Raw genomic sequence first — 12,832 nt, 5'->3', positions numbered from 1 at the left:
GAACAAGTGACACCTGTGAAGAGTAGTTAAAGTGATACACAAAATTACCATCCAGTATCATTGGCACGTGTGTGTTGCAGATTGTTACCAAACACACTGAACTGAAATACAGTAAGGTTTCTCGAACAGGATGACTTCCTCTATCCCAACCACCATGGATTCCGAAAACAACAGTCTTGCAAAACCCAACCCAAAAATTTCTCACTAACAACATGAAAGCCATTGATCAAGGCAGTTGAGTAGATTGATTAGACTTTTGAAAACATTTGACATGGTACCACACCATTAAATGAAAATATGTTCATATAGGTTATCAAACAAAATTTGTGACTTATTGAGGATTTGTTGGCAGAGGGGACAGCATGTTATGTGGGATAGAGTGTCAGTGACAGAAGTAGAAGTAATTTCAGGCATGCTGTAGAGGAGTGTTTTCTTCCTTTAAAATTAGGCAATGTAAGGTTTAATGCTTCATGGGGAAAAAAAAAAAAAAAAAAAAAAAGAAATAAAATAAAATCCTGCAGCTACAAACATCAGTGAGTCACAATTGCAGGCAATTTACTCACACAAATACCTGACTGTAACAATAGAGATATGAACTGATATGTTCACTTAGGTTCAGTCATAGGTAAAGCATTTTGCTGAATTTCGTTCATTGGTAGCATGTTGGAGAAGCACCAACATTCTAAAAAGGAGATTGCTTCCAAAACACTGGTGTGATGCATCACAGGATATTGTTCAAAGTGATCTGTACCAAAGAGGTTTAAGAGGGGTTGTTGACGGTTTTCAAAGGAGGGCAACATGAATGGTCACAGAATGTTTTGGTTGACCAGAGACTGTAATGGAAATACTGAAAAAACCGGAAGCCACAGATGATTGTAGATGTCAACAATCCCATAAAATCATACTTAACAAAATTTGTGAGTAATCTGGGAATATACAAGTTTCATTCAGTAAGTAATCCAACACATTTTCCCCCCTCAGAGCAGCACAGTTTTACTCATAATTTAAATACACCATCCTGCTGCCCAATTCCCTTTGACTACAAAACCCTAGTTTTTAGTTTAGTGTTCATTCAGGTCTATGTCCTTTCACCATCTTGATGCGAGATCCTGTATGCCGTCATTGTACTGCTGTATTCATCTGTCTTAGCCTCAGTACCGTTCCCACCATTACTGTTTTGCCTGGTGGACTCCTGTAGAACAATGGACTTCTGTGGAGTCCATTGTTCAATGGGCCAAAGAGATAGAAATCAGATGTGAGATCTGTTCTGTAGGGTAAATGAAGAGGAGCAGTCCACAAAATTTTGTGATTTCATCTTGGGGGTGAAGATGTGCATGGCCTTGCAGTATCACGGAAAAGAGAAGTGCTTTCACATTTTTGCATCCATGAACACGCTGAAAACATTTCTTCAATTTCTTAAAGTTTCAAAATAGACATTTGTATTGATGTTTGACCATGAGGGATGACAGTGCACAGAATAACCCCTTCAGAGTCCCAGAAGACTGTAGCCGTGACTTTGCCAGCTAGAGTACTGTTTTGAACTTTACCTTCAAAGGAGACGTTGTGTGGTGGCACTCCTGAGGCTATTGTTTTGCTTCAGCCTGAAAGTGTTGAAGCAATGTTTCATTGCCTGCGATGATGTCTGACAAGAAATCACTACCTTATAACAAACAAGCAAACAATTCGTCACATATGCTCCTTCTTTCTTATTTATGGTTTTCATTTAGTTACCGAAGAACCCAGGTGTGTACAAGTGTGTAAACCCTGCCAACAGAGATGTCATGCTGAGAACTGAGTTGCTTAATTGTTATTCATTAGTCCACCTCGGATAAGAGTGCCTGTACAACGCAAGCATCACAGCTGAGTGCAGCCATCCTGCATCTCGGAAATCAGACAGATTTCTCTCCCCTTATTCTGTTGATGGCGGATGCTTTGCCCAGCTACTTACCACGCTTTTATCCACTGCCCATTGTCCATAGATGTTCATTAAATGCCTTTGAATATTTGTGATGGTCTGGTTTTGTGGCAAGAGAAATTCAATAATTGCTGTTTGCTTGAAACAGACCTCAGTTACTGACACGATTTTGGAAATTGGGTACAGCACTGTCATATACAGGGAGTTACTGGAAATGTCATTAAAAAAAATCAAAATTGGCCAAGAAAAATTCTATTGCATTACTTCCTGAACACCCCTTGTACTTTATTCCATATGTTAAACCCCTTCAGTCAATTTTGGCTCCAGGAAACAGGTATTAAGTTTTGGTCAGCATCAATTTGGTATTCTTTATGAGAACACACTTTCTGAGCCGTTGGAAGTACCATAACTGGAAAATATTTCAATGATTTTTTTTACTGAACTCTTTAGGCAAGTTGTTTGATGGAAAGTATTATGAACAAACCAATGGTGTAGCAATGAGTTATCTTATGACCTGTAGTGTTAAACCTATGCAAGGAACCCTTGACCCAAACACACTAGAATATCCCAAGTTCTAGCCAAAGTGTTTCTGTCAATATGGGAACAATGTTTGTTTGTGATGTGGACACATGGAACAAAAGAATGTGAAACAACCATGCAAATCAGTTCTCACTGATCATCTCATCTCTCAGAGCTGGGAAACACAGAGTGAAGTGTATTTCATGGAATAACAGTGTGGCTTCTGAAAGGCAAATGAGCACCAAAGGGTATAGCTGACACCAAGAGTTGAACTTGGCTGTAAATAACATTGTGCCACCTACACTACTAAGCAGTCTGGTTGTAAACCAGGAGTGAGTATACAAAATAACACAGCTTACAGCACTGATGACTTGGTTGGCTGTCAAAATGTTCAATAAAGTGGAAACAACTACTGCGCTGAAGAGCTGAAGACGTACTATTAATCTATTATGCCAAGAGAACCTGAAATATCTCGCAATGCTTTGGTGTTTATGTCGACTACGACATAATTCTGCATGAGAATGTAATTATAACTTTATTGTGATTTTTCTTCTTGGGCTGGTTATCAACAGACATCTATATTATGTTGATAATACGCATAGTACTGTCTTTAGCTAACTTATTCTAGGGGATTTTCATTGAATGTGTTTTCAATAACTTTCATTTATCACATCATTCTTTCTTTTTGTTTTTGGAATTTGGCTGTGGGTTCTTGATAGTTGGGCACCTTTTTTAAGAGAAAAATAACAGATTTGGCATCAACCATAACATTTTGTCCGTATAAAAGTCCACTATACAGTTGAACCTTGCTTTATGAGCATCTCCCATAATATGCAATTTGCATAATGAGCAAAACAAATTGTAAAAAAAATGACTTGCTTAATGAACAATGTTTCGCATAATGAACAACGATGAGTTAGTGTGATGTCACCAGCTGTGGGAGAAAACAACAACATGAACACCTTGCATTGTTCATTGCAGGCAGTGGCTTATGAACAATGTCTTTAGTATGTACTGTAGTCTGAGTAAGCGGTCTATCTGCTATGATCTTAGTGCAGCTAATGATCACACATTTTTCCAAACTTGTGTTCATACAATATTTACACTCCTGGAAATGGAAAAAAGAACACATTGACACCGGTGTGTCAGACCCACCATACTTGCTCCGGACACTGCGAGAGGGCTGTACAAGCAATGATCACACGCACGGCACAGCGGACACACCAGGAACCGCGGTGTTGGCCGTCGAATGGCGCTAGCTGCGCAGCATTTGTGCACCGCCGCCGTCAGTGTCAGCCAGTTTGCCGTGGCATACGGAGCTCCATCGCAGTCTTTAACACTGGTAGCATGCCGCGACAGCGTGGACGTGAACCGTATGTGCAGTTGACGGACTTTGAGCGAGGGCGTATAGTGGGCGTGCGGGAGGCCGGGTGGACGTACCGCCGAATTGCTCAACACGTGGGGCGTGAGGTCTCCACAGTACATCGATGTTGTCCCCAGTGGTCGGCGGAAGGTGCACGTGCTCGTCGACCTGGGACCGGACCGCAGCGACGCACGGATGCACGCCAAGACCGTAGGATCCTACGCAGTGCCGTAGGGGACCGCACCGCCACTTCCCAGCAAATTAGGGACACTGTTGCTCCTGGGGTATCGGCGAGGACCATTCGCAACCGTCTCCATGAAGCTGGGCTACGGTCCCGCACACCGTTAGGCCGTCTTCCGCTCACGCCCCAACATCGTGCAGCCCGCCTCCAGTGGTGTCGCGACAGGCGTGAATGGAGGGACGAATGGAGACGTGTCGTCTTCAGCGATGAGAGTCGCTTCTGCCTTGGTGCCAATGATGGTCGTATGCGTGTTTGGCGCCGTGCAGGTGAGCGCCACAATCAGGACTGCATACGACCGAGGCACACAGGGCCAACACCCTGCATCATGGTGTGGGGAGCGATCTCCTACACTGGCCGTACACCACTGGTGATCGTCGAGGGGACACTGAATAGTGCACGGTACATCCAAACCGTCATCGAACCCATCGTTCTACCATTCCTAGACCGGCAAGGGAACTTGCTGTTCCAACAGGACAATGCACGTCCGCATGTATCCCGTGCCACCCAACGTGCTCTAGAAGGTGTAAGTCAACTACCCTGGCCAGCAAGATCTCCGGATCTGTCCCCCATTGAGCATGTTTGGGACTGGATGAAGTGTCGTCTCACGCGGTCTGCACGTCCAGCACGAACGCTGGTCCAACTGAGGCGCCAGGTGGAAATGGCATGGCAAGCCGTTCCACAGGACTACATCCAGCATCTCTACGATCGTCTCCATGGGAGAATAGCAGCCTGCATTGCTGCGAAAGGTGGATATACACTGTACTAGTGCCGACATTGTGCATGCTCTGTTGCCTGTGTCTATGTGCCTGTGGTTCTGTCAGTGTGATCATGTGATGTATCTGACCCCAGGAATGTGTCAATAAAGTTTCCCCTTCCTGGGACAATGAATTCACGGTGTTCTTATTTCAATTTCCAGGAGTGTATTTTTGGTGCAAATTTTAATAACCATCGCAGAAATGGCCCCAAAGACAAAGCCACAAGAAGATGACCATAAGAGAAAGAAAATGACCTTCGAAATGAAACGTAAAATTGTTGAAAAACGCGAACATGATGTGAGTGTTGCTTATTTAGCACACACATACAGTTGATCTACATCAACTATTTGCATTATCCTCAAGAACAAGGACAAGAGTAAGAAGATAGAAGCATCAAAGGATACAAGATTATCTAAACAGCAGTTTGGTATTCTGGACAATGCTGAGAGGTTGCTCCTTATATGGATAAATTGAAAGCAATTGCAAGGTGACACTATTAATGAGAACATCATCTGTGGGAAGGTGAGAATGATTTTCGCTGACCTTGTTAAGAAGACTTGAGGAGCATCAGCGGCTGAAGAAATTTTTAAGAGAAGCTGTGGGTGGTTCGAGAAGTTTAAGAAAAGAACCGGCATCTACTGCAGTGTGAGGCACGCCGAAGCAGCCAGCTCCAACGTAAAGGCAGCAAAGAACTTCATCAGCAACTTCAAGATGCTCATAGGTTCTGATTATTATCTGCTGCAATAGGTTTTTAATTGTGACAAGACAGATCTATTACGGAAAAAGAAGATCTATTACGGAAAAAGATGCCAAAGCGTACTTTCATAACAGCAGAGGATTGCATTGCCCGCCACAGGTCAATGAAATAACATCTCACACTGCTGTTCTGTGCCAATGCAAGTGCAAATCTGAAAATTAAACCACTGCTTGTTTACGATTCAGAAACTCCGAGAGCCTTCAAGAAGTGTAAAGTCCCGAAGAGCAGGTTAAATGTGATGTGGAGGTCAACTGACAAGGCTTTGTTGACAAGTGATCTTTTTTGTGATTAGTTCAATTATGTGTGTGGTCCTTTGGTAAAAAAATATTTGCTTGAGATGAATTTGCCACTTCATGTCTTGCATGTTATGGACAACACTCCTGCCAATTCTCCAGGCCTACATGATTACCACCTTGAAGAATTTCAAATCATAAAGATCCAGTTTTTTCCTCCCAACACCACTCCATTACTCCAGCCTATGGACCAGCAGATTATTTCTAACTTTAAGAAGCTCTTCACTACTACATCCTTCGAGCATTGCTTTGAGTTGACAGAAGCTACCAATCTCACTCTTCGAGAGTTATGGAAATATCATTTCAACATCGTTGCCTGCATCAAGATGGCGGAAAAGGCATGGGAAGGGGTTACCAAGAGAACTCTCACTTCTGCTTGGAAGAATTTTTGCCAGTTTGCGTTGTTGAATATGACTCGGAGACATTTGAGTCAGTAGCTGTGGAGCCTGTGATTGATGAAAGTGTGGCTTTGGCAAAGAGCTTGGGACTGGAAGTGGACAACAATGATATTGATGAGCTTATGGAAGTTCACACCCAATAAATGACCACCGAAGAGCTTATGGAGTAGTTTTTTTCTCAGCAGGAGGTAGTGGAGAGGAGTTCGTCAGAGGAGGAGGAGGAGGTGGCGGTAACAGCAAAGCAGCAATCTTTTGGTGCAATAAGAGAAATGCTGGAGGCATTTGAATCGGTTGCACTTTACATTGAAAATCACCATCCCAATAAAGCATTACAAATTTATTTGACAATAATGCTGTGTCACATTTTTGCCAAGTCTGCAGAAACAAATGACTATAAGATAGATTCATAATAAAAAATAATTAGTTATGTATGGTGAATAATAAAGTACATAATACTGTATATATAATTTTCTTTGAATAAATGGCATAAATAAGATAAAACATGTAGTGCTTTTTCTGCATGGAATGTGTTATCGTATTTTACTTTAATTTATATGGGATAAATTGTTTTGCTTAATGAGTGTTTCACATTATGAGTAATATTCTGGAATGAATTATGCTCACTATGCAGGCTTCCACTGTATTCATTGATATAGACATTTCCACTCTATTATCATTTTCATTCCTTTAAAATAAAAGTGGTTTTATTATCTTACAGGTTGAATATTCCATCGTGAGACAAGATAGTGGTGGCACAGAAGAAGAAACTGATGTCTTTCGGATAGATCCAAAGTCTGGCATAGTGACAACACGTTCCGTATTAGATAGAGAACGCTCAGAAGTATACACATTAACTGTTATGGCCACTGATCAAGGCCTTCCCGTAAGTGAGCGAAGATCTTCTACATCAATGGTAGTCATCAGAGTGCTTGATGACAATGATAACTATCCACAGTTTACAGAGAGAACTTACAGTGTACAAGTGCCTGAGAACATCAATTGGACAGTTAATCCTGTGATAGCAACTATTAAGTAAGTAAATTTATTTTTAAAAAAGAAATTAACATAATGTATAGTCTTGGGAAGTTGATTATGTGCATTGATGCATGACACAATGAAACTTGCCCATGTGCAGCGTGTATACTTGCCATTTAAAAAGTTTGGCAGTTTGGCTTTATTCTCAGATTCTTACAGATTACACTGGGAAACAAAAAATAATTTTTGAATGTTTTGAGCACTTCATGAGGCAATTCCTAATAATTTTGGGTCGAGAAAAACAAATATGACAATGAAATTTTTTATTAGCTCTTTTCCACAAGGTGGAAGCATTACATATTAATAGATTGAGAGAAATGGATACATTTTATTTACATATATGCTAACAACAATGAAAGTGCATTTGATTTTTTTAACTGGTAATTACGTGCTAAGAGTTCTAAATTGCTGGAAAAATACTTCGCAGATGAGAATCATGTGGTGGCCTATTGAATTCGTCGTCTTTTAGCTTGCCTCTTGTAATGGAGTTGCGCAGAATTCCTACACAAAGACCAACAGTAATCCGCAAGCATTACTTCATTCCAACAGCCCTGATATCTTTGTTCCATAACAGATATGTCCTGATGGAATCTCTCACCATGTTCATCACTAACAGCTCCACAACTAGGAGGGAAAAAGTCTAGGTGGGAGCGGAGAAAATGTATCTTAAGGGTCATGTTGCATCCGAGGTTACAGTATTTTTGCAGGAGCACTGTCACCAAATGCTTGTAGTTGTCACCTCTTTTGTTGCCTAAAAATCCATGAACAACATCCTTGAAGGCTTCCCAAGCTTCCTTTTCTTTCTCCTCCAAAACTTGATCAAATGCAGGATCCTTTACAAGTTCTCTTATTTGTGGTCCGACAAAAATGCCTTCCTTAACTTTTGCATCACTTAATTTCGAAAATTTCTCTCTTATGTACTTAAAGGTCTGTCCTTCGTGGTTCGTAGCTTTGACAAAGTTTTTCATCAAACCAACTTGATATGCCGGGGGTGGAAGAAGAACGTCTTTTGGGTCCACAAGAGGCTTGGGAACGACATTTTTCTCACTAGGGTGAAGATTTCTTGCAGGCCAGTCTTCTTTAATATAATGCAATTTTGTATCTCGACTGTCCCACTTACATAAGAAGCAGCAATGCTTTGTGTAACCCAGTTGCATTCCTAAGAGTATGGTAATGATTTTTAGATCACCACAGATTTTCCGTTTGTGTTCATGATATTTAATTGAGTCCAAGAGAGCTGTCATATTTGCATATGTCTGCTTCATGTGAACAGCATGACCAACAGGAATAGATGAGAGAAGGTTCCCATTGTGAAGTAACACAGCTTTCAAACTAAGCTTGGAGAAGTTTATGAATAGCCTCCATTCAGTTGGATCATGGTTCAGATTCAAAGATTTCATCAAGCCTTTAATGTCGCAGCAAACAACAAGATTATTTTTCTTCTCAAAAGAGGGAAGCAGTTCCATGTGACGTTTTCTGTACTGTGAGAGTCTCACATCACTTTGCAGAAGATTCCATTGCTGTATTCAAGATCCAAGAATTTCTGCATTCTCCTTTGACAGGCCAAGGTCTCTAATGAGGTCACTCAATTCCGCTTGACTCAGTATGTGCAGTTTATCATCTTTTCCCTCAAAATCGGGTACTGAACTGTTCTTCTTTTCTTCATAGACAATCCTGCCTTTATAGGTGGAGTCAGGCAGAAATAGCAGTCATCTGTAAGGTTTGTAGGCTCCCGCCAAATCATAGGCACTGCGAAAGCCATTGATCGTTTCTTCTTTTTCAGCCATTCTCGCAGTGTAACTAAACGTGTTCCAACATATATGTGGAGCCAAGAGTTATCCTGGTCCACTACTTTCATACCAAAATAATACTAATAGGCAGTCTTTACAAGAGGCGTCAGATTGTGATTCTGTGAGAAAATGTTATTTCACCACAAATATAACAAAAGTTATTCACCATATTTACACATTTTTGTGGCATTTTTACAAATTTTACACTAAAAAAGCACTTGTGAACCAGAAATTTTGCACTAATTTGAGTAGGAACAACATGTAATTCTCAGTCACAGCAACAGTATCTATGTTTATGACTTACAAACAGCTGAAGATTATTTGTGTTTTGTTATTTGACAGGTGTGCCAACTCAGAAAAAAAATCCACCAAATTTAAAATCTTCTCTAAAAAATGAAATGTCACTTTATCTTCAAAACAAGAGCTAATCTATCATTTTTATGGTGATTTTTGAATTCAGCAGATGGAAATACATGTAAATTTACTATTTTTAAGCCCGAAACATTTTCATTGTTGCCCAGTGCTATTTTGCAGTTTAGTCTATTAACCTGTTCTACCATAAGTGCAGTTGGCAGAAAGTTATGAGCAATGCTCTCTATCAAATAAGTGCAGCAAATTAGCTGTAGAACTGAGAGCTGTAAATTTCTAGCTCTCCAATGTATCAGAATGCTACCAACCCTGAACCTCCTTGTATGTAGGGACTCCTTGAGTTGATTGCTGTGCACAGAATTTGCTGGTCCCCAACATTCATGATATTTGACCTCCGTGGAACAGAAATCTCAATAACATTTCTTTGGACACTGAGTCACATGGATATCCAGGCAGTGAACTTGACGTATACATTATCAGTGGGGAGTGTGGTGAGGCATTGCCTTCCTTCACAACAGCAATTCACCTAGGAGTGGCTAATGTAACACACTACTAGTGAGTGTATTGCTTCTCATTTTAACCCTATTTATGAAAGTGAAATGTGATAGAAATTAACCAAGATGAGAGGCTTACTAAGATTAGAAATCTGACAACTTATTTGTACCATCTTCCACAGACTTCAAGAGGCTAGAGGTACTGAAAACCTCAATGTTATGGCACTTTGAATCACAATCATTGTCATGAATGCAATCACTAGACAAGCCATTCTTTGTTTCTTTTGGAAATGGGATGCGCTTGTTGTCCAATGCTATTTATATGTTTATCAGCAGACTGCCTCTGTTCTGTCCTTATTGAGTGATGTGGCTGGACCTAGCAAAATGCACACTTTGCAGTGACAACTTTTTACTATTGGAACTAAACAAAGTAGACTAGACAACTCAATAACAGAAAATTGTCTGTCATGGACAACATGTCAGGGAGCAGGAAAGTGAGTTTTACATGGTTCTATGAGTTGAGTAGCTCATAGGCAGCCACTCATAACCACAGTGAAGAAGGGTCTTAGGAGCGGCTGTTGGAAGTGCAGTGGTGGATGTGGCACTCAGCGAAGGCAGCACAACGAATTGGGCAGTGAGAGTGACAGAAGCTGCGACAGTCAGGGTCCATTGTGGAGTGTTTACTGATTCAGTTATGCCCAGAACATGGCTAGCTCCAGAGGTGAAATGCTAACCTAAGTAATGCTGGCGGAACGGTATATCTGCAGTGTCATGACAAGTGACCACACAGACTTAATTAGGCTCCCATGATCGCAACACTATCGCTATGTACAGTGGCAGCATACCACATAGGGGTGCACCCAAATGCTGTGATGGTTGCAAGAGGCTTGACCGTACCCAGTATTTTGACTTATATTTACAAAAAACCTCCCAGATGAGGTAGGGACAGTACTTGACCACGAAACATACATGTGAGTGTGGTGACCAAAATATGCAGGGGGCCGCCCTGCATACACCACATCCCTCCTGCCTTAGAAAGAGATGGTGCAACCCACTCAAAGAAGCATCACACACAAGGGAAGAGGCACACCATGGCTGCCAACACTGACTTCCAAACAACTTAAACTAAACAACAGTACAGTCAGCCAGTGTGCAAACATATTTCGTAGAAATGACGGACATGTGGCTAAGAACTTTAACACGACCTTGCATCCCACAAGCAATTAACTGAAGCAAAACATTAAACAGAAACAGAATCCAGACATGGCATGAAAATTTGAACAAGACTTCGATACAATGGACAAGACTGCTGAGCATGGGGTGTATGACCCATGACATCTAATAGACGAGAATAGAAAAAGTACATAAACATTGCATAGCAGCTTCGTGAATCTCAGTGCTATTTGCATGGAAGATACAGAATTGAACCACTAATTAACACAGTAAAATGATCCCAACACAACAAGCTGCATGGTGCAACAACATTGCAAACAACCTGACTGAAGGTGTCTCCTTTTGATACACACAACACTCTTTGTCACACTGTCTTAACACTTTTCATGGACAAGCACCCTCAAACATTGTGGGGGAAACTGTTTGCCTAGAGCCCATAACGAGGCGTGCACTTTCCTTGGGTGGAAGTGACTATTGGTACAAAAATGTGCATCCAACTGTTTTGACAATGAGTCATAGTCTGTGTTCTGCTGATGAGACTTGGAAAAGCTGACAACACAACTGAAAGATTTCTGTACCAGTGCAATAAAACAAGCACTGCACTGCGTACCATGTATGCTGTATGCAAGAAAATTCATCTCCACCTGCTGACAGTATATAGCCCAGTCAATGGGGCAGATATGACAAGATAAAATTACACACAAAGCTGTACATGAAAGTACGCTGCCACTGAACTGAAACTTGAACCTTGAAATGTTGAAGAAACTCAGATCAACAGCATCAGTGAAGAGAATTCACATGTGTACAACAATTGAACAGGCCACTTAAACTATGCAGAAAAGACAACTACTAACAAAGTTTTCACAAATATGCATAGACTGAGAAAACTGAGAAACTTGCCTTGTTGGATTAATTGTGGAATGCGATGAACACCACAGCCTACAAACTGTAATAACACAAGAAACAAAAAGAGACTCTCCCATAGAAAGAACTAGTACACAAGCAACAATCCAGCCCCTTGAAAACCACTTGAACCAACTTGAAAACGAAATTCCTGCTCCAGCAAAACTAACTAGTCACAGCAAAATGCAGCAAAAACACACTTGAAGAATGCAGCAACATGAAACCTCTTTACCTTATAGCCAATGTTCCATCTTTTACTGAGCAGTGTTGCTGTTTGTAGAAAAATGCACATTTTGCAGTGACTGCTGTTTATTACAAGAATTAAAGAAAGTTAACTTCTGAGAGTAAAAAATCTTCACAACTTGATAACTGAACAATGCCTAGACGAGCAGTGAAGAGAGTTTTTCATGGACCAACAAGGTGAGGTGCTTATAGGCAGCCACTGATAAGCATGGCGAAGCAGTGCCCTCGGTATTGAGTGTTGGAAGCACAGTGGCAGATGTGGTTCACAGTGAAAGTGGCACAACAATTTGGTGGGGGGCGGCCGTGGCAGGCGGTGTTCATTGTGGAGACTTGAGCAGTTCTTGATCCGTTGTAGCCCGGAACTTAACTGGCTCCAGAGGTGGAGTGCTAACCAAAGTAAGCCAGCGGAAGGACACATCAACAGTGTCAAGAGGACACATGTCCCCTTGGCTGTAAGTAGGCTCCCACGATCACAGTGCTGCTTTTGGCAGCTAGCTTGCAACATAGTGGACTGGTTGGCATATCCGGACACTGTGGTAGCTGCAAGAGGCTTTGACTGTACTCTGTACCTCAACTTTTATTTA

At 41.3% G+C, this 12,832-nt stretch overlaps 1 protein-coding gene across 1 annotated transcript in view; it reads left to right on the top strand.

Annotated features, from left to right (window-relative positions):
- The window catches only part of LOC124615400 (protocadherin-like wing polarity protein stan), a 357,491-nt gene that overhangs the window by 5,185 nt on the left and 339,474 nt on the right, over nt 1-12,832 (top strand). The window contains exon 3 of the mRNA XM_047143245.1: nt 6,960-7,273. Within this exon, the coding sequence (XP_046999201.1) occupies nt 6,960-7,273 (314 nt within the window). The remainder of the gene's footprint in view (nt 1-6,959; nt 7,274-12,832) is intronic.

Source organism: Schistocerca americana, chromosome 1, assembly GCF_021461395.2.
Source record: "Schistocerca americana isolate TAMUIC-IGC-003095 chromosome 1, iqSchAmer2.1, whole genome shotgun sequence".
Taxonomy (NCBI): Eukaryota; Metazoa; Arthropoda; class Insecta; order Orthoptera; family Acrididae; genus Schistocerca; species Schistocerca americana.
Note: the sequence above shows the minus strand (reverse complement) of the source record. Positions and strands in the feature narration are given on the sequence as shown.